The sequence below is a fragment of the Coloeus monedula genome, assembly GCF_965178545.1.
Source record: "Coloeus monedula genome assembly, chromosome: 4".
NCBI lineage: Eukaryota > Metazoa > Chordata > Aves > Passeriformes > Corvidae > Coloeus > Coloeus monedula.
In genome coordinates this window covers 70,777,847-70,800,514 of record NC_138784.1, presented here as the reverse complement: position 1 = coordinate 70,800,514, position 22,668 = coordinate 70,777,847, and the positions used below count along the sequence as shown (strand labels likewise).

The following is a 22,668-nucleotide window of genomic DNA, read 5'->3' as shown; positions in this document are numbered from 1 at the left end:
TAGCTTTTTATTCAAGCCTTATCTTCTCTTTAAATAGAAGCTTTCATCTCAGAGGATCCCAACTACTCCTTGCAGGAGTATCTGGCAGCTTTTCACTTTTGTTTCTTCACAGAAATTGAAGAAAAACTTTGTTTACAGTGTACTTGGAAGCTCTGGGGCAACCATTACAACACCAGCTGCGCAGCCCCCACTCGCAGCACTGCAGTTGCTTGGGTGGCTTTGAAAATCTCTTGAGTCTTCTTCTGCGTAAAAAACATGTTTTTAGACTTCCAAACAATGTCTCTGCATTTTGCATCTCCCTTTGGTCTCACTTTAAAACCTCTGGTAGACAACGGTGGTTTCATGAGGGAGCTTTCCTGCCTAGGTATAAACCTTACCTGAGGCTTCCATATGTAAAAATGTTCTACTTCACTTGCAGCTTACAGGTATTGATCTTGGGTTAGGCTGTGCAAGAACTGATGACTGAATGTTTCTCAACAGTCTAGGAAAACCTGAGATGAGAAGAATCACATGAAGCAGGAGCTGAAATGGGGCAGAGCTGAGCTTTTTTAAATATTTCAAACATTCAGTCACTCAAGCAGCAAGCCCTAGTTCTGGGATGGCCAGGATCAAGGAGGAGACCTATCACATTTCACTGCTTTTTCAAAATTCTCTTTTATTTTGTTGTGGGAGAGGGGTAAGGAGCAACCCTGTGAGTTTAGATGTTCTCTCAGCCAACGTGGCAGATGTGATAATGTGCTCCAAAATTTCTACTATGCCAGGGCTGGGTGCCTTACTCCAGTTCTGCCTGCTGGAGGAAATTACTTCCAGCAGCCTTTCCCCAGTCACTCATTTATCTGCTGTAGGGGGTGAGAAGGCAGCCTTGGAGAAGCAGCTAAAACTCTTACATCTTCCTTCTCCCTCCGCTTTTCTTTCTGTCAGTGATCCCTGACGTTTTGAAACCAGAGCTGATAAATAAGTGCGAGGTGTCTTGCAGGTTGGCTGTTTTTACAAAACAATCTATTTTTTGGTGTAGCTAGGTAGCTGGTTGTACAAAATGAAGTTATTTCAAGGCATTAGCTACAGAAATATCCCCCTCTCCATATTTTCCTTCCCAGAGAACTCGATAGCTCCAGTAAGAAAGGAGTAATTGAATATCAGGATTCAGTGGGGTAGAACAGGAATAGTTTGCTTGTAGCTATGGGTCCAGAAGACCTCGGTCCATTGCATGCCAATCAATGCCATGTTTCATAGGATGAGGTAAGAGGCTACAAAAATCTTTCTTGTTTCCTTGCACCATGAGGCATGAAATCTGATTAGTCCTGTCCTCTTATAATTGTGATTTACGGTCCTAAAGCTGGCAGTGTGTTCCCAAAAGACCACCTGCACCCATGTGATACAGTGAGTGAGAGTGTGCTGGAAAGGGTTTTCCCAACCCTTCAGAAACATAAATAAATGAAATCCAGTGTCCTTGGACACCAACTTTTGATTAAATTCTAGGTGCCCAACAAAACCATCCTCTTCGAGTGCATTTGTGCCCCACAGAGGAAAATCAAGGTCCTGCCATTGGCCATGGCCATAAATACAAGCATTTCAGAAGAACAGCTTTTCTGAACACCTAAATTATAAATGCAAAGTGATTGAGTTAAATAGACCATATCTTATGACATAGGCTTAGCTTCGCTCCGGTGTGGCAGTCTGGTCATAAAGGAAAGGACTCCACAGTTCACACAAAATATATATGATTCCATATTCCATGCATAATAAAATACATATGCACCCATAATAAATATACAGATGTTGTGTGTGAGTGTCCAGGTTTGGTAGCTGAAAAATAACCCTTGAATGTGAATACATGTAGCAATGTCTGGAAAGATGGGTAAATTAACAAATGTTTAATTGGGACATTTATTGGCAACCTCTTAAAGTCTGGGTTTTCAAATAATTTAGAAATAACATTGTCTACTGAATTTTTGCCATGTTATTGAGGTGAATTGGAAATTTGCTGTGCAAATGGCCACTGTCCATCGGTGGGAAATGGCCTGCTGAATGGAGATAACAAGGGGACCTAACCTTGTAGCCTCTGGCTGGCAAACCCTAATTAAAATGCAGTCCTATCCTCTCTGTGGAATGCTGCTTCCAAATGCTCATATTCAAGCTGCATAACCTCATTCATCAGGCATTCCCCTTGCCCAAAGAACAAGTTTCTTTCAAATTGGTACAGAGATCTGCTACAAAGGTCTTTTTGCTCCATGACAAAGGCAACGAGACCCATGCAAATGGTTTTGGGCTGAGGAGTGAGGAGGAAGGCTTTGCAGTGGCGTTGGGCGCTGAAAGTACCCAACAGCTGAGCCCTGTGGTGAAAAAGAGAGAAAGCTTAAGGGAGGGAAGGGGGTCTGCTTTATCTTGAGAGGAATGCAGCCTTATTCCTCTGCTGATTCACATTGCTTTTGAGACCTGCTAATTGCAACATCTCTCAGGAAGTTACTTACAGCAGAACTGCTGGGGAGAAATTGTGATAAATGCATAAACTGTGTCTTATTGATTTTTGTTGACATTTTACATGCTTCTCATGCATTTGAAACCTCCATTCAGTAATTGTCACTATAATACACACTCCTGGATAGTGAGAGCCAAAGAAGTGAATGAAGAAGTTTCTTGACCGTTACCAACAATATTATTCAAGGCTCTGCATGAGGTTCCTTGCCTGCCCTCCACTATAACTCTATTTGTGCTCATCCCCAACTGCATTTGCAAAACAAGAAAAGAAAACCCTTGGTGTTATTTCCTCTGTTAATGTTAATAACAGAAATGGTATTAAGAGAGATTACTTTGAGACTGATGGTAAATTTGTGCCTCTTTAATTTTAGTGTACGCAGCATGATGGAATCTAGCAGAAGTACTGTAGTTTATTTACCCTTCTACTGCACATTTTGTTTAGGTTGCTGTACAGAAAGCTGGTTTGTTACATCATATTCTTTGACAGAAATTTGTTGCTGAACAAGACTAGTATAGCAACATGTAGTGAGGCTAAACAGTAATGAGACATCATCAGCTGTTTTGTTACCTAAGAAACACAGAGAGTCACAATGCTGCGGTGAAGTTCGGGTGAAAGCATTCTGATTTCTGATTTTATGATGCTCATCTATCAGCCAGAGGTACATAAGCCAACTTAGGTTCTCTTGAATCAAGGGCCTTTACATTAAAGAGAAAAAAAAAATACCACATGATGCAAAAATGCATTGACTTTATTTTCATGACTAGATGTAGTGCTTTTGGGTAATGATCAGGCATTGCTTTCTCTTACTGTTGTTTGATTAAAATGTGAATACAGTCTTGACTTGATAATCTTACCAGGTACACACAGAACTAAAAAGAAAAGGTATTCAATGCCTCAAATTGATTTGCGTAAACCAAACAATCTGTTGCTTGCTGGATTGCAAAATAGTTTATTTTGCCCATTGGCCACAGGGGCAACAATATTGTATTTTTGATGCCAGAATGTAGCTTTCATGCATTAGCTCTAAAATGACAATATGCTTTAGCCTCTCAGTGCTTAGATCTGCTTCATTTGGAAATCTTTTAAGTAGTAATAATAATAATGTTTTGAGGAAATTGAGTGGAACACTAAATTATTCTCTGAAACCTAAGTTCAAACTGTGCAAGGCTAAGGGAGCTGAAAATCAATGCACTTTTAAAGTCATTAGAGATCACAAGTGAAATAAGTCTGTGTTTCTTTAGCTAAGCTTTTAGTGTGCCATGGTATTATTACAAAATCAGCCTGAATCTGCATTAATTTCACAGTCTTTTTCTTTAAGATGCCCAAGGGTGCATGAAGAATAAAATGTAAATCTCAGGAGGAAATGTTTTTATTAGGCAAAAGGGCAGTGAGTCATGCACTAAAAACGTTGACCTGCACTATGCCCAGTGTAGGTATGGCTGACAATAGTAAAAGGGTGGAAAAATAGCCCAGGAATTAGCCTACTGGCTTTTCATTATGATTTTAAAGGCTGAAGAGGGGAAAAAAAAGAGTGATTTTTCAGTTATTCATGCATAGCTTCAGAATTGTTCAAGCTGGTGGTAGCTTTCACAGCTCAAAGAATTATACTTGTACGTAGGACTCGGAGAAACAAAAACCATAAGGATTTTTATTTTTAATATGTTATTTTCTTAAATGTTGAGATTTCACCTACATTACTGAATTTTGTCTGAGTCTTTTCACACACAGTCACAGGCTACACGGTGGAGTTTTTCTCATTCTTATTTGTATGATCATTCTTGGTGCATCACAGTAATTTGTGATGCTATGGACCCCTTTATTAAATTCTCAGTTCAGCTGTCGGTGATGCTGACATTTATTCACTATCCACAGTTTACCTACACAAAAGCCAGAGCAAGCAATTGTTAATGCATGTTCTGAATAGATTTAACTATGGCTACATAAAAGCCTTATTTATTTCAAACCCTGTGGCTAAAGAACAAAAACAGTAATAAAACAAAACAAAGAAAGAAAGAAAGGAAGAAAAACAAACCAAAACAAACCAAAAAATTAAATAAAAACCTTCTTGTCACCCATCCCCACCTAATTTTTTTTCTTTCTTCGATGGTCAGATTAGCAAGTCAGCACTGTCAATAAATAAACTAGAGAAGTTGTTTATTTTTATGTACTACTGAGAACAGTGTCGTCTTGTGGCCGTTCTCGTAGACTGTGTTGGTTTAACAAGCGTCCAACCCTTTTGTCTTGTTGTTTTTTGTCTTTCCTGCTCCCTGTCCCCTTGTTCCCACAGGCTGTGCGTTTGTCACATTTTCTACAAGGGCAATGGCACAGAATGCAATCAAAGCCATGCACCAGTCTCAGACCATGGAGGTACAGTACTGTATCATTTGCCCTTTCTTTGTTTTCTTTGTGCAAATGATTGCGAATGGTAAAGCCATGCTCTCCTGGATCAGATCAGACACATGACAATCACAGATTTAAATTTTTTACCAGTTCACTCTAGCTGTCTTCATGAAGCATGATTTTTCTCAATCACCTGAAAGAGCACAGTAAGGCTGCTGTGTGGTATCCAAACACAGCTCTCAATCCTGTTTTCAGTGGCATTCAGCTGAAAATAAAAATGTTGTGAATACCACTCCTCATTCGTACTCAGAGTATCTCTCCGATGAGTAAATTACCTCTATTATATTTAACACACGTTCCCCCAAAAGAAAAATCTTAGCTTCTTTTAAATAGATTTCTAAGTGTTGTGGTTTGCACTGCTCTGAGAAAAAGCTCAAGAGGTTTAACATGGCCACACTGAGTTACTAGTGCATGTGTTTTTCTGCAAATAGAATCTCTTTTTAAGTTAATATGATTTCGCCTTCTTCAAGTAGCCAATAAAAATGCTAATGATGACAGAACATATTGGAGTGTGGCACTTCCTGCAGAGCACCATCGTGGCTGGCCCATCATAAGCAATACTCTTCATTCCCTTCCAAACTGCCTCTATGGCCTCATATTTTATCATCATGAGCAACTCAAAACTTTAAACTGGTTCACTTAATGTGACTTTAGCTGCTAGTTAATGATCTGGTCATTGGAGTGGTTATTGAATGCCACAGCTTGTCTGGCAATCTCAAAACTTTTTTCAGTCTGTGATTTTTGTCATGGTCTTTCAGAATTTTGCACAAAAAACCGCACAAGTATGAAATCTTTACTTACTCTGGATCTTCTAGCTTATCATTGGAGAGTGCATGTTATACTGTATTATGTATACTGTATCTTCGTGTAGTGATGATTTTTCTCAGAGGTGGCATTGATGTTATGTGCACTTGTTTCTTTTTTTTTTTTTTTTTTAATTTCTTTTTCCACCAGGACCTTTCAATTTTTTTTTTTCTCTCAGTGATTTTCCTTTGCAATGCTCTAGTCTCCCAAAGCATGCTGGGTGCTAAACAATCATTATTGCGTCATGTCGTTGAGCTGCTTTGTGTAATGAGCCAAGGGGGGAGACCAGGGGTGGGAGGGTGGACAGAGAACAAGGAGGAGGAGAAGATAAAATTCAAGCCAGTGCATGAAAATGTCACTAACTGTTTCCTGTATAGTACAAGTAATGATATCAGCATTGCAAAGCTATTGTCTTTCCAAACATCACGTTTGAATTTGGTTGAGCTTCTTTTATAATCAATGTGTTTTCTTTTCAGTGCAATGCATTTTTAGACCCTGGGTATACAGTTTTAGTTGAGAATCTGCCAATGAGATGAGAATAAATGAAATTATCTTTACTAGAAAGCTGCTGTTATACAGTCTATGCAGTCTGACAGTTTATTGTGAAAAAACTGCCTCTTTGAGTCTCTGGAATAATACCTGTAGTAATTTGTCTGCCATGCACTGCTCCATTAATTCCGATCTGTATGTTTTGCTGGGTTTGATTCCAAGTAAAAAGGAAATGTTTATTGGTAATACTGTGTTTTACCTATATTTTCCATGTGTTTTAATGTATTTTTCTGTCTAGCAAAATGAATTTTACACAGCTCTACTTCCGAATGATGCCTTTAAGATGGTAAAATAAAGACATAACACCTCCCAGACAATTCTCCCACTCTTCTGTTTTATGTGGCACTCCAAAAGGGGCTGCATTTTGACGGGATACTCTTAATGAGATTAGTTCTGTAGAATAGTTACCCTTGGATCAGAATCCTTCTCAACACCTTTACAGACATCATCAATGAGATCCCCAAAGTGGCAAAGCAATTCCAAATATTTCGCACTTTGAACATCTGGGTCTTTGCGTCAGTTGAGCTCAGGCTGAGTCCCTTCTTGGAAAGAAGCCGTACAACCTCCCGCTCCATGGAGGAGGGACTCAACCCGACAACACACAGAAAAATATGAAGGCAGCACCAGCTGTTGGGGAGAAAATGGCACTGAATGGCATGGAAATATGAAGCCATTGAATGAGGAAGGCAGATGCACCTTGTATGTGTGCTGGAAGCTTCCCCTCAAGCTAGAAAATGGAAGTGCATAATACAGAAAACACCCTGTAGGCAAAAAAAACCCATTTGCTCACGTTTGCCAATACTCTTCTAGTGAAAAGTTAAATTGGGTTGACTAGTGTTACATGTCAACCCTCAGCCTGAAACAGTCATCCTTGGACACTTTGGTTTCTTGTTCTTTTGCAAACAAAAGTGGGCTTAGGGGAAGATATGTAGTACACAATTGCATTGCAACCCAATTACTACAGATTTTTTTTCCTATTTTATTATTTTCAGTTCTTTAGCATGCGTCATTGACCAAGATGAATTCTCAAAGAGGGCTAAGAAAGAGCAATGGGGATGTTAAGTCCAGATGAACACATCTCTTAGAATAATGCATTCTTTTACTGCTCTTTCCACCTGACTTACTGACCTGGTTAAATCAACTGATTTTTAAAATATAATTGCTGCTCTAAAGTGTTTGCTCTTCTGTTTCTTTTCTATGGAGTTCTTTTTTGTGTTTTTTTAAGCCAATCAAATGCAGCACCAGTCGAAGACACTAATTTGTTATCATAGAGTAAATTTGATGCAGCAATAACAACCCTTTTCTCATATAGAGCCACTTGCTAGGTATAATCTCAGTCTTCAGAATGTTTGCTTTCTTGAAAATGATGAAGTGATGAAATATAGAGCAGGCGGTGAAAAAATGAATTATAGATTCATAAATTGCAGAGATATTGTTTTTATACAATTTACTGACATTTAAGCATTCATAAATATGTCAGCTGTAGTGTTGAATGCTGAACTACTGAACTGAAAACTGGAATAACCATATAATATTTCTTCCTTTGATACTCATTTCTGTTTCTTTGGAAATAGACTTGATTCTCTTGTACATCCAGGCAGAAGGCAGTAAGTTCCAGTTGTTCTTAGCCCAGTGTTACCAAACCCCGTATTAGATAGAAAGAGCTTCCTTTTTTTTTTATTAGCAAAACCAGAAAAATCTCTCTCACATCCTCTACCCCCTGGCTCCTTTTTCTTTCTTCTTTTTTTCTTAATGATCTTATTTTTAATATTAGTATAAAAATCACTAGAGAGAGGTAATTGTGTAACAAGCTGACTCCTTCATAATCTTTATTTGATTGCTGGAGTGTTATGTATCTTCTTTCTTCCTCACTGAAACACTGAAAGACATTTTTACAATGAAACACACAGGAAAAGAATTTGATGTGGAATAATAAACCACAAGTGATGATTTTCTAAGATAATTCTAAAGGAACAGTGTTGATGGGAGATCTTTATACAAGATATTATTATTATTGTTGTTATTGTTATTATTATTGTGGTTTATTTCATCATTTCATCTGATGATTGTGAATATTTTTATCACTTGTCCTGGTGTGAGGTTCTTCAGAGAAAAGGTACATGGCTGCTTTTTGTAAATAATTGAGGACAGGAACTTTTCTGAAGATGTTCAGGGTGTTGTGAGAGCAGCCATGGGAAGAGTAGGTGAAGTACAACCCTGCTCTGCATCCCACGCTATACACTGGCTAGAGCACTGCTGTGTTTTTTGGACTTGAGTCACTTATCACTCCTGCCATTGCGTTCAGATTGAAGTTAGACAAGAAATTAGTATAACAAAGCATGGCAAGGGAAGTTATTCATTGGATGCTGTGAAGTTGAAAAGCAGTATGAAATGGATTGACAGTTCCAATGACTCACAAAATGCTTGAATTAATTTGAAGAACTGAATCATTGCAGTATATAGTTTTCTTTCTTGATCTGAAAAAAATGAAGACTTGAAAGGTTAAAATATGAAATATTTCTTAGCAGGGAAAAGAAACAGAGAGAAATCAACAGAGACATCTTTCGTAATCACGTCTCATTCTCTCAGTGACTTTGCCCAGGAATGGCCAATTTGAAGTCCTAAGAAAATTGCAGTTTACCTCAAAAGTCCATTTGGTCTGTGACCTTCAACTTCTTCCCAAGGGTCCCTCAGCCATGGGTGAGGAGTAGGCTGCAGACCAGACCTCTAGCTCTTTCTTACAGCTTCCCTATTTCCTAAGGCATCTTACAGTCTTGCCATACCATGTAACAAGAGGCTGATAGAAGCAATAGAAGAAATGGTGGCAATCAGGAATGGGCTGCCATCACCAGAACTAGTCCCTTTTGGTCTGCATCCTGCCCTTTGTTCACATCTCAAGGGTGCTTGATACAAAGCGTGCCTGGGAGCGGACCGCAGGTGGGTGAATTGACCGGGGGTCCTTGGTGTGAACAGGGCCGGTGCCTCGCTGATGGTGGGCGCTGAGGTAAATCTGCTGCTCCCAGTCTATTTAGGGGGCACATGCCAGCTGCACCGAGCGTGACGGCACAGCCAGACCGCAGTGGCAGGGCGGTGCTGGCTGTGTGGTCCCTGGCAGCGCAGAGGTTGGACACCTCTCCCTTTGGCGATGCCTCGAAAACAGACTGCAGACAAAGCATCACGTCCATCTCATCAGCTGTGAAGCTTAATTAAAGAGGACTGGTACACTTTGCTGTCTCTGGCAGCAATTTTGATAGCTGGAAGGAAAAGAGAGCCTGAGGAAAGGTGCTTTATAAAAAGAGCTGGGGAATCAATAATTTCTCCATAGCCTCTTTTCCTAAGAACACGAAAATCTTAGTCCTTGTGGTCCTACACATGCCAGTCACAAAGAGAGGGTGAGCGATGTCATTGTGCCAGTGCCAGTGGCCCTACAGGACATGGCTGAGCTCACAAGGTGAGGGTGACCTGGTGTGATTTAACCCTTCTGTCTTTCCCGATCTGTCCAACCACAGGGCTGCTCTTCGCCAATCGTGGTGAAGTTTGCTGACACCCAAAAGGACAAGGAGCAGCGGCGTTTGCAGCAGCAGTTGGCTCAGCAGATGCAACAGCTCAATACTGCCACTTGGGGAAACCTCACAGGTCTTGGAGGACTCACACCACAATATCTAGCTGTAAGTTCACTTCAGAGGCGGTGGCTGTATTATACTGTAGTTATTTTAGGACCATGGTAAATCAGTTCTAGTAAACTTCCTGCACTGCTAAATTGTCCAGGATACACAGTGTGTCTTCTTCTGGGTGTGTTTATCATGTGGCCTGAAAATAAATAACAAAGAATAGAATCTGAATAAGCTTTTGAAGATGTGCCCGTGCTGTCAAAGGCAAATATTTAAAGTATCCTTTTGCTGCAAAACAAATCATAGATTCATAGAAAGGCTTGGGTTAGAAGGGACCTTAAAGATCATCTAGTTCCAACCCCTCTGCCATAAATAAAATTTGATTCCATTAGTTTTAATGGGGGGTTTTGAATGTTAGCCTGGTTTTTACAGCTGGAATAAAATTTAAGTTCTTCCTTAGGGGAGGACAGATAGGCATCTGAATACTGTGGGGGCCATATCCATATGGTGCAGCCTCTAAGCTAGAATATTGTGGTTCAATCAGCAAATTTCCACATTTTCATTTGGAAATGGCTTTTGCTTTAATACGTGGTCCTGTCAATGCTAAACATGCATGGTTCATATCCCCTCACACAGAAAGTGAAGGTGGCCAGGAAAAGCCATAAATTTAAAATGGTATTTTCCTTGGTCCATTTGTAAGATGAGAAGCTGGTAGCTGCTGTCCCTGCTGGAAAATCTGAAATCCACAGCCACGTGTCTTAGGTCCTGGATGGCCAAGAGAGGCTCCCCTTCATCACAGCTGAGAGGGAGCCACTGCCTTTTGTGGCTCTGGAATTCAGAGGTCTGGTTGAGGAGCTTTTGGATAACTTGGGGGTTCCTCATGGTTCCAAGTAAGATAAATAGAACCTCACGAAGTGCAAGGCCAAGAGAATGAATCGAGAGCAGCCCTGAAGAGAACTTGGAAGTGTTGGTGGATGAGAAGCTTAACATGACTTGTCAATGTGCACTTCCAGCCCAGAAAGCCAAACATGTCCTGGGCTGCATCCCCAGCACTGTGGGTGGCAGGTCAAGGGAGGAGGTTCTGTCCCTCTGCTCTGCTCTGGTGAGACCCCACCTGCAGTGCTGGATCCAGCTCTGGAGCCTCCAGTACAGAAAAGGCATGGACATGTTCGAGTGAATCCAGAGGAGGACACAAAGGTGATTAGAGGGCTGAAGCACCTCCGCTATGGAGAGAGAGCTGAAAGAGTTGGAGCTGTTCAGCCTGGAAAAGAGAAGCCTCTGGGACCTTAGAGTTTTCCATACCTGAAGGGGGCCTCCGAGAAAGCTAGAGAGGGCCTTTTTACAGGAGCATTTAGTGACAGGACAAGGGATAATTATTTTAAACTGAGAGACGGCGGGTTTAGATTAGATGCTCAGAAGAAATTGTTTCCTATGAGGGTGGTACAGGTTATCCAGAGAAGCTGAGGCTGCTCCATCCCTGGAACTGTTCAAGGCCAAGCTGGATGGGGCTTTGAGCAACCTGGTCTAGTGGAAGGTGTCCTTGCTGTGACCTGGGACTTGGAAGTGGATGATCCTTAAGATCTCTTCCAACCCAAACCGTTCTAGGAGTCTATGAAATACATGTGCCCATATATATGTATTGTGTATGTATAAATAACATCATTTGAGTGCATACAATGCTTTGGTATAGTGATATAAACAGCAATTTACCCAGCAATTAAAAATATATGTTAGTACTGAGGTAGGCTAATTAATACTGAGATGGGCTAAATTGCTATATATATAAATACCAGTCTAATGAATATCTGTGTGCTTGATTCATAAAGATAATAAAGAAAAAATTGAATTCACAGGGGTGGGGAGGAATGGACCATGATTGACAGAGATGAGTTATGGTAACTACTAGACTACAGAGGGTTGTAATTAGTCACACTATGTTGGTTTAAATAGATTTAACACCTGGTTGTTAAAAAGAATAAATTGATTAATTGTTTTAAAGCAGCCATGTTATTGAGTTTCCCTTGTGTCTCTGTGTTTCTTAATAGAGATTAGACATTAATATGGATTTACAGCATTGACTCTAGGGATGTTCATTCCAACAGCAGACAGAAGCAAGAGACTATATAAATGTAAAGGAAAGCAGAAATATTCCAAATGTGAAATGATAGCTCATTTTAGTTTTATCTTCATTTGTTACATTACTGTTAGATAGATTGCTGTGTTGTGTTGTTCATTTGCAGCTTCTGCAGCAAGCAACTTCCTCCAGTAACTTGGGTGCCTTCAGCGGCATTCAGCAAATGGCCGGTGAGTTAAAAGCCCTTTCATTTTGCTCCAGTATGTCTTGTATTCTTAAGCTATTGAATTCTGTACCTCTAATAATCGCATTGTCAGGGGGTGGGGGGCATGTTGCGTATTAAATGTGGCAGATGTATTGGCAGGGAACAGCGCACGGTTCAGCGTCAATAGAAACACTTTCACCCCTCTTTCAGAACTGAAATTAAACCCAGTGCTCCCAGGTTGTGCAAACAGTTTGTCTTGCATTAGTCACCTGCCATTTGGCCAAAGTAACCAATTGTAAATTGCAGGAGAGCTCTTAGTCCCTGCAGCCGTATCCTGCCCTATGAAAAGTGTCAGGAAAGCAACAGCAGGATTACATTCTAATTTCCAGGGAGATTTCTGTGTCCTGAAAAATCAAATTAATGGCAGCCCTCAAACATTTTAATAATATGTGGTGAGGAAAAATGTTCTGACCTTTTTAATGAAACCCAAGATTACAGGCCTACCTTCAGTATGAATTTTCAGGCTCCTTTTATAATCACGGAAAATTAACTGGGTGCCTTTTTGACTTTGGAACCCTAGTTGGCAAAATTGCACAACAGAGATTTTATGTAAAAGTATAATCTTTAGTCTGGAGGAAAAAAAGAAAGAAAGAAAAGGGGGAAAGAGAATCAAAGTGTGAGCAGATTTGAAAGCCAGCTAGTTGGAGGGTTTCTTAGTAATGAGCTGTGTGCCAGTAGTAACTGATGTGTAGTGATTAGCAAAAGGTCATTCCCACTGTGTGACCTACCATGCTGATATCCTAACTTAACATGATGCTAGAGAAGGCAGCATGTGCAGTAAATCAGAGCACAGATGCACATTATGCCTGCCGTGAGGAACTGTTAAAAAGCGGGTTTTTTTCTTTTTACAGGAAAAAAAAAGAATCACAAAACCCCTAAATTGCTACATTAGTTTATTTTAATCATGAGCCCACTGAATCAATGAAACACAACATTACGCTTGCTTCATCATCACGAAACAAGGGCTAAAATATTCAGAAGTCTTTATGAGCACCATTTCTCATTCTTTTTTTAATCTTGGTCTTTTGCTGCTTCTGGTTCTGCTTTGAATAAAGCCTGAAACACTTTAACAAGTATATATATACCACACTGTATAGCTATACCCCACAGGTATTCTTTGCTCAATCGTTATATTATGCCATTATTGCAGTGACATCAGAGAATAATGTGAACCTACTGTCTGACAATATAAATTGGCCTACAGATGACAATATCTCTGAATTATTCTCTCTTCTTCCTTCCTGCTGGCAGTGCTTGCTGGTTCTATTATGTTACACTTGCAATCTAGCATTTTTTTCATCAAAATAATGTATCTTAATATGATAAACAGAACAGAGTAGTTCAGCAACAGTTTTATACTTGGCAGTTTTGGAAGTGGTTTTGAGCTCAAAGATTGTGTTTTAATGTTTTGATATTTGGTTAGGTCTACAAAATGAAAGAATTGGGACACTGAGGAAAAATAATGTGGTATTCATCGCCTTATGTGCACCTTAGACGTTTTTGTTGCCTATTTCTCGCTGTTAGTGTAGTTTCAGCTTTGTCTTCAAGAACTCTGTTGAAAGTAAGGATTTTAGTCAAGTATTTCCAGGATGGGCTTTCAATCCAGGATGTGATTTATTCTCTGAAAATCATAGGGTCTTGAGACGAAAAGAAAGTCATCTCAAGAAATCATAGCGGCACATCATTGTTACTTAAGGGACATACTTTTTCAACTGCAAATTCGATTGCTAATGCACTCATCTGTGGGATAATTTGATGCCTGACTGTCTCTCTTGGAAAAAAATGTATTTTATATCTCACATTCATGTTATCAAAACAGCTTGAAGTTTACTTCTTTCCCCAAAACATGTGACTCTTAAATCTTTATGTTCAAGGTAAAATTAGTGATACTAAATTGTTCTCCAAGCTGCATCTCTCATGAAAGTGCCAAAGACTAAGCACTATTTCATTGTTAGAACTGAGAGTTCACATCCTCTCCTTGGAAATCAGGCAGTACTATATCATGCAGTGCATCTGATATTAACAATTTGTATATTATGTTTTATGGAAGAATAGAAAGTATTCCTGTGTCTGCAGCAAGAGCTTGCATTAACAGCTGAAGCTATCTTTGAACTTTTATAAAGGCCTAAAGTGTTTTGACTTAAGCTGTACAGGTTCATTTCACAAAAAAAGAATCTAATATGCAATTCCATGTTGCATATAGTTTGCCTACTAATATAACATTTTAAAGTGAGGAATAAAATCCAGACACAATTGAGTGAGGTGCTAAAGAAGGTCTGTCATTGCAGCTTTCAAGTTCTTTGAACTTCGTGTTTGAGAGGTGCAACTTTTATCCTTGAAGTCGATGGGTGTGCTTACCATGTAATTCAGACACTAAAAGTTTGATCAAAAGCCGCATGAGCCATTGAAATTCCACCCTTACTTCCATGTCAGGGCTCTATCACCTCTTTTGTGCTTAAATCTTGATGAAGTCACGGTTTGCGACATTAGAACTTCGGATACAGCCACCCCCTTGAACAAAATTAGGGCCCTTTGGATCTGCAAGTGTTTATTTGTACTGCTAAAGCTTGTGTTGTCTCTGTACAGAACAGAAGAGGCACAGCACACATCCCGCTGCACATGTGAAGAGTTATTTCCTATGCTCAGTGATATTATTTCTTAAATCAAAGCAATTTTCTTTGCTAGCAGAGCAAAGACACTGCTCTTCAGTGTGGAGTTTTAAATTCCCTTTCCCTAATGCCATGCCTCAGTCTGGCTAAAGTAGTTCTTATGTTGCAAAAGCAGTGGCTCTTGGATTTTGGTGAAAGGAGTGGGATTTTTAGGCGTTTGTGATTGAAAAATATTGTAGTTTCTTCGTTTGTGTGTTTGTTTTTTGTAAGCTGGGAATACAGTCCAAAGAAAAATGGGAATTTTTCTCAAGAACTCTCTAACATACAGACATTAAACACACAACACCAGGTCTAAAAGTGAACACTGTTCTAGCTGTAGCAGCCCACTGGCCCTGCTATATATTCAGCATTGTGTGAAGTCCAAGCAAATCATGAAACTGGTTTAATGAAAATTTGAGATCCTAAAATTTGGGAGACAAAAAGCTGTAGCTTGCCATTTAGCTTTCCAAGATTTAAGGTTCCATGCTTAATTCTCCAGTTCAGTTTTATCTCATTTCTATTGAAAAATGAGATTTTCATGAAATCATTCTACTTCATGAGTCAAGCCAAAGAAAACAATGTAATATGTTGAGACTGGTAATAAAGCTGGGAGAGCTGGCAGTGGTGCCTTTGGTATTACAGTAATCCCCTGGTCTTGATTACAGGCACTAATTCTACCTTGCCAAAGTCTGCTTCATTGTCCTGTGTAAAACATGCAAGGACATGCCATCCTTATGTGTATATTTCATAGTGAGCACTTCCTCACTTTTCCTCCCCTCCTCTGATACCTGCTAATGCTAATTTAAAGGCAATGTTTCCTCTCACGTGCCTCTCACGAGCCTCAGTGTCCAGCCTGCACTTTGTCTTTGGGGAAGGCTAATAATGTAGATGAATTACATTATGTTATTTGGTTGTCTTACTGTAAAAGACAATGCAAGCTACATTAAACACTAGCAACCTTTCAAGCAAACAAAATTTCCTTCTTCAAATATATACAAATTGCTTGGGAAGCTTAGTTCAAGGGAGATTGATGTTGCTTGAACGTTTGCATTGAATTTGGCTAGTGCTGGAGCACGTCCTAAAGGCTGCAGTTATTTGAGCCAACCTGCCTGTTTAAGAGCTCAGGAATTACTACACAGATGGTGTAAACAGGAGATTTACTATTGCTAGGATGATTGTAGAAAATATTTCAATGTTTTCAATATTTAAACAATATACGGTCAAGGAAGATTTTCTATTGTCCATTAATGTCAAATGTTTTGGCAGGAACAAATATTAGTTCATACAACAATGTTTCCCTATGTGTAACCATTCAAGACATAAAAAAATGTACAGTACTTATAAAAGACACAAAGGGTTTCTCTTAATTTCATTGAATAGACAGTGTACCTTGCTTTCTGAAGTTAAACAGGAGGAGAAGCCATGGGTCTGGCTTTTCTTCTTTGTCTTTCAGATCCCTAAGCCCTCTGCAGCTGGGACTTTTAATATTTTTCCAATGTATATATTTTTTGCAGTCCTGTCCAAGTTCTCTCACAGTTTGGTTGTGTTTGGGGTTGAACTTCTGGCCTTTTCTGAGCCCTGTTCAATCCATTCCACCCTTCTTCGGCTACCCAAGCCATATTTCCTCCTGTTGCAGAGTCTGTAGGAGCAGATGGATGAGAGAAAGTCTGTGAGGTTCTGCTTTCTGAATATTTTCGTCTAATTGTTGGATTGGCTCGTTGGATCTGGAGGGACCAGTTGGAAGCCGGGACCATCTGCACAAAAGCTCTATACTTTTGCATTGGCCAAAGGATCCTTTATATCCTCTGACTCTTGGATGGCTTCATTCCAGCAAAGCCATACAGAAGGAGGATTTCTCCTGCTATGACCTCTTTAGGGATATCATATTAAAAGTAAAGGTCACCGAGAAACTGTTTCCAGCTCAAGGGAGATAGCTGTTTCTTAAAGATAACTACGAGTTTTGAAAATGCTGACCTCAGGGACCAAAAACATTCAGCTTTTGTAACACTAATTCCATTGAAAGTCCTAGTTATTTTAACACACAAAATTAGCTTTTTTCTTCTTCTTTTAACTAATAAATTAAACTCTAGCATTTTTGGAGAGACAGAGTTTGCAGCAAGTGAGCCTGTTCACAATCCACACGTTGCTCCTTCTCAGAGAAGGAGAGGCACCTTGAGAGGAAAAAGCAGTGCTCAGCAGCTGGGGAGACGTGCTTATTCAGGTGGTAAAAGTGCATGACGTGGATGTTTGGCCAAGTCAGGGCACAAGATCTGTAGTTCTGTGTGGGCTTTCCATAACCAGTAAATGGAGGGCAAGGGGGCTTTTTATTGCCTTGGCCCCTGTGTGGATGGAATTCATCCAACTGAACCCCAGCAGTTTGGAAAGCAGGCATCCCATCTCCCTGCAATGTCAGTGAAGAGGGAGTCACTCCCAGGTAACGATGCATCCTGCCAAGGCTGAGGTTAATCTATTTTATGGATATTAGGAAAATATTATGTATATTGGGAAGAAGTCCTTCCCTGTGAGGTTGGTGAGGCCCTGACCCAGAGAGCTGTGAATGCTCCATCCCTGGAAGTGTTCAAGGCCAGGTTGGACAGGGCTTGGAGCAACCTGGACTAATGGAAAATGTCCCTGCCCATAGCAGGGGGGTTGGAACTAGATGGTCTTTATGGTTCTTTCCAACTCAAATGTTCTATGAGTCAATGGTTCTATGATTCTATTTTAGGATCAGATGATTTCGTTATCCCCTCTCTCTTCTTTGACTATAGCAAGAGCCTGAGTGAGTAACTTTTTTTTGGATGAAGTTAGATCAGATGAATCCTTCCAACTAGGACTGAAGAAGTTTCCATTAACAAAAGCATCCTTCTTGCCAGGATGTGTTTAGAGCATGTATAACCTGAAAATGGGCTGAAATCCTACATAAGTCAAAACATGGCTCGAGGGGGATTGGAATTAGGTGATCTTTAAGGTCCCTTCCAACTCAAACCATTCTATGATTCTGTGAACCTCTGGTCAGATTTAAGCACATACTCTTAAAAAACAGAGCAGAATCAACTGTGGACTTAAAAGTTGTTTTAAGGGCTTTGCTCAGTCAAACAGTAACTGGTCAGGGTACCTCAAGCACCATTCAGCTAAGCAGCTTTCTAAAAGTATACACAGAATATGTATGGATTGATGGAGGTAGCACTTAGCTCTCCTGTCTATTTTAATTCTTAGAATATTGCTGGAATAGCCTCGCCCTCCACACCTTTCCACACATTTTACCATCAGCATCCAAAATGGCTGATGTCAGTGTTAGCAAATAGTTGCTTTTTACCCTGGAGATGATAAATTTTACCTTCATCCACATTTTTTAAGCTGCAGCCAGGATTGAATTCAGATGGAATAAATCCTAATAATTGAGAAGGATAAAATTTCCAAAGCAAAGGAAGTCAAGTCAGTGGGAATTGCTTATGAGCTATCAGATTTGGCTCTAATAATCACCACTGACTTTGAAACTCTCCATGCATACAGTGCCTCTAAATGTAGCTGGTGCCTTCCTTTTTTAGGAATTTGTTCAGTGAGCAAATCTCAGCTATTTCCTAATATGATTATATTATGGTTTTAGAAACCCAAGAGCTGATGAGGCCTAAGAAGTCTTCAGGAACGGCTTGTGACTCCGTTCCCTCCTCTACAAATATCCAATAATTCCAAATTTACAGTTATCACAGGAGAAAAGCTGAAGTGACTGAAACGAGGCAAATTACTACATTGTATGAAAGTTTGTGTCAGAGGCAGCACAAGAAGTTGTAAAATGTAAATCTCGTGCTCTCAAATTTCCCCGTGTTTTCACAGAACTGCATCTGTGACTGTGCAGCACTACAAAAATTTCCTGTGAATGTGCTAATAGGCCTTATGAGAATGTTCTATCACCATCCATCTGTCACTTTTTAACAGGCCTGATTGGCAAGCACTTGTAACAACTGACATCTGTTCTCGCTTATTGATATGTAGATTTATGGTAATTGCTGTGAACAATAAGACACAAAATTACCTAAGGTGAACATTAAATTAAATTTTCATGCCCCTATCCTTATAAATAATTTTTTTTTAAATCTTAAGTTTCAAGCAAGGCATACTGTGCATCTGTTTTGTACATAATTTAATTGTTTTTTTAATCTGCCAAATAACAAAATGAAAGTTGAATTTCCTTGCGATCTTGAATATTTGCCAAGCTGATAGCACATTGGTAAATACATGTTATTAAAAATGGAATCAAACTGTATTGTGATTCTGAGGTTTTTAATCATTTCCCTTTAATTCCCAACATTGTCTCCATCATGAAGATCAAGAGTTATTCCTTACCCAGAAGGGGGATTTTTTTCCCTACAGGAGGATTTTCATTTTTCATGTGCAGCTCTGCCTATGAGGCTGTTCCTCAGCGTTAAGCAATTTGCATTTTTCTTCAGAGAGAGGTGCATTTGCTGAGTGAGCAGCACTTTCAAATAAAATCCATCTATTCATTTGCCGTCCAGCTCTGTTGCGGGATTTGGGAGTTTTGAAAAAACTGTAGGATGTGAAATGTGTGAAGAGAGTGTGTGAAAGGGGAGAGAATGAGAGGGCAGATTCATCCCACAGAACTGCAGAACTGTACCTCAGCTGAGGTTCAATTGAACCAAAAATCCCCATTTGAAAGCAAAGTACTTTTGGGGTCTGGACTTCAGAGCATTTGGTTTCCTTCCTCCAAGTTTGTCCAAACAAGTGGGATGTTGACACTCCTGACAAATTGATGGGAGAAACCATCTTCTGGGAAGAGCAGAAATGGTAAAATGCCTGGGAAACGTGAAACGGTGATTACAGGACTTATTTTTCAGATATTTGAGCAGACAGAGGATCCTAAAGAGGAAGCATATTCAGTGATAAAACTGTTGACAAAATGGGCTCTAGAGCATGCTGGGTGACAGTGTGTCCCATGAGCTCTTGCTGACAGTCACATTTGGGTGCTCAATTCAGTGGGAGTCTTTGCTGTCCTTCTCTTACTCAAGTGTGACAACAGTCAGCAGTTTTTTGTCCTGCAGAGACCCAAGCTGACACCCTGTAACATCCGCAGGCTGTTTTGTGGCCAGTGTCTTACAGTCACCTCTCCCGTAGAACAAACTGAATGGGGAGACAACTTCATCACCACCAAGTTCTTGTTCGTTCATCTTCTTTGGGCATTGAAACTCATTTGCCAAATTGATGGGTTCCTCCTGTGCTTATGTAGAAAATGTCCCACTATTAAAAAAAAAAAAAAAAGTTTTTGTGGGATGAGGCAATGATGGTATTTGTTTTGCATTCACAGAAGTGCAAGGGCGATTCATGAGTACAGAGAGCAGTTGTTTGCTCTGTTGCCTGTTGACCTTGTCTGGCCTAGGGTCTTCTCCAGAACCCTTCTGTATTCACCACAAGTATTTAATCCTGCCATGTATTCCATTTAAAAGTCCAAAGAAACCTCCACACAGAGGAAATACAAGCTGGTTATGACTGATCCTTTTGATGAGTAACTAAAGAGTGGGTGATAGAAAGCCAATCCTCTGGAGGAGAGCAACCCACTGCTTTCCCAAGTCCTTGTTACAGACGGCATGAAATACAGCCTCAGTGAAGACCAGCAATGTTTTCTGGATATTCTTTGCTGAATTGCTTATGCTCCTTATGAAACACGAAGGTAAATGACAATTGAAGACCAGTATCAGGCCAGGATGAAAATTAATTCCCTATTTCATTTTGAGAACTACTAATTGCTTTGTTCTCAAAGAGTTGGGTCCCAGCTTAAGTCTTCTTCATCCCTAAAATCTTGAAATACACTCAAGGCAAACACTTAAGTCAGATGAGTAGTTTAAAAAAATAAAACAATGTTGTTTGCATACCTGAATTTCTACCTGAACTGTGTCTTGCAAAATAGTTTAGATTGGTAGTGTTTGAGAAAACCCTTATCCCTTATCTTTTAAGATGGTCTTTAGCCTCCAAAAGAAACCTTAAAGAGCTTTCTTGGTCACGTAATTTCTCCAAGTGTCTTGTTCTGGCTCCAGGCTATGAATTGGTGTATCTTGGATCAACTAAAATCTTAATACCCACCACTGTAATTGCGTCACATTTTCAAAAACACCAGCATCTGAACTGAATCTGGGCATTGACCAAGACATCAACATTAGAACCTCAGTCAAATTGGGTGCTCACCTGAGGCCTGACCTGCCTGTTGGAACATGTCGTGTTTAAATTTGGGGCTTTATTCACAAATAGATGCTTATATCAAGGTTCATTTCACAGTGCCTAATGCTGTGACAGTACGAATTCCTCTCTATGGAGATTGTTGATTGTACTAACCTGAGTCTGCAATACATGTGTTTGAAAGTAATATCACTCTCCATTACTGAAGGAGTTCTGAATTCCAAGAAAATACCATCTCATTCATTGCAATTTTTTTCTTCTCAAACATACTTACCAAGTATTTTATTTAAACTCTCTTGTTTTCATTTTCTCTAAGTTGTTGTTAAGCTCCCCTGTTTGAGATACCAAGTGTGCAGGGAGAAGTAATATCTCTTGTTAGCAAACTAACATTCAGAGAAAATCAGACAAGTTTCTAGGCATTCAAGCTCTTCTTGAGTATTCCCCAACACTCATGCAGTCTTCCCAGCTCTATCACTAAGTCTAGAAAAGGTATTCCTCTTCCTACCTAACCTTTTGTGAGTGTACTTGTACTTTCAGGACTACAAGAACATAATAAAACTCTTTTAGTCTTTTGCATTTTTGCACTTTTTCAACTCTATTGAGGGCTCAAGCCCTCACAGAGCTCCTTCATATGTCCAAACCTGAAGTGTGATCTCTCACTGCCTTCCAAACCATGTTTCTCACGTCCTTGTGTAAACGCCCAGTCTGAACATCACTCCTGGGGATAGCTGGTCTTACTCAGGAGATCCTGAGAAGGATCCAGTCTGGTTAATGCTAGCACCCATCTTATATCTGCACTTTAGCTGTTACTGAACTATTTCACCTTAGAGTCAGTTCCCAAGTACTTTATCTAGCCCAAGGTAAAAGGAATGTTCTTTTGAATTCCTCTGGAGAGACCAAGTTCTGTCCCTCCGATTTAAGCAAATGTATGCCATTGGCTGTTCCTTAATCATCTTTTTTTCCATTTCACAAAAGCCTCTTTATTGTTTGTCCTTTTATGCTTGCCATCTAAATTAAACCTTTGCTATTTAAATGCCTCCATTTCTTTAAGGTTCTCACTAAAATGACAGTGTATCTCCCCCACATCTTCTAAAATAATGAAGTGACAGATGACTCAGTAGACTTGATATCATAGTCCAGAGGTACAGCCTGAAAATCCCTGTCTCAATGATGGCTCTGTGGTCAGGCTGATACTAATTTGATGTACTTAGTTCATACATGTTTTTAGAAATTAACCATCAAAAGGAAATTGAGCACAATTACTGGCTACTGCACAGTGTAACCTTAGTAGTTATATTCAGAGGAGACATGGGAAACAAATTTTATTCATCCCAATTATATGACCCTGTCCTGAATGTGTTTTAAATGCTAGCTATCCTCTTTACATCCCCCATTGTGTCAGAAAATAATATTGTGCCTGGGCTTCACACAGAGTTTAAATGACTTTTAATTCTACTCTTCCCTTAGAAGAGGCACAAACCAGGTTTAATTTTCCTGAAGTATAGGCTGGTGTCTTTGGTAAATTCTCTCAACTCCAAGGTAGAGAGATGAGAGATACTCTTCAGGAACTGTAAGAGGTGGTTCCAGATTACAGATGTCTTGGGAGTGAAAAGAACTGAGTTTACTGGCAAGGTACACTCCAAGCTCCATGA

General features: G+C 39.8%; 1 protein-coding gene across 7 annotated transcripts in view; it reads left to right on the top strand.

Annotated features, from left to right (window-relative positions):
- The window catches only part of CELF2 (CUGBP Elav-like family member 2), a 378,834-nt gene that overhangs the window by 313,199 nt on the left and 42,967 nt on the right, over window positions 1-22,668 (top strand). For 6 of the 7 annotated variants that reach the window (XM_082279909.1, XM_082279906.1, XM_082279907.1 and 3 more), the window contains 3 exons: window positions 4,767-4,846; window positions 9,742-9,900; window positions 12,084-12,147. In XM_082279909.1, coding sequence (XP_082136035.1) covers window positions 4,767-4,846; window positions 9,742-9,900; window positions 12,084-12,147 — 303 coding nt within the window. The remainder of the gene's footprint in view (window positions 1-4,766; window positions 4,847-9,741; window positions 9,901-12,083; window positions 12,148-22,668) is intronic. The other variant, XM_082279912.1, reaches the window with a different exon arrangement.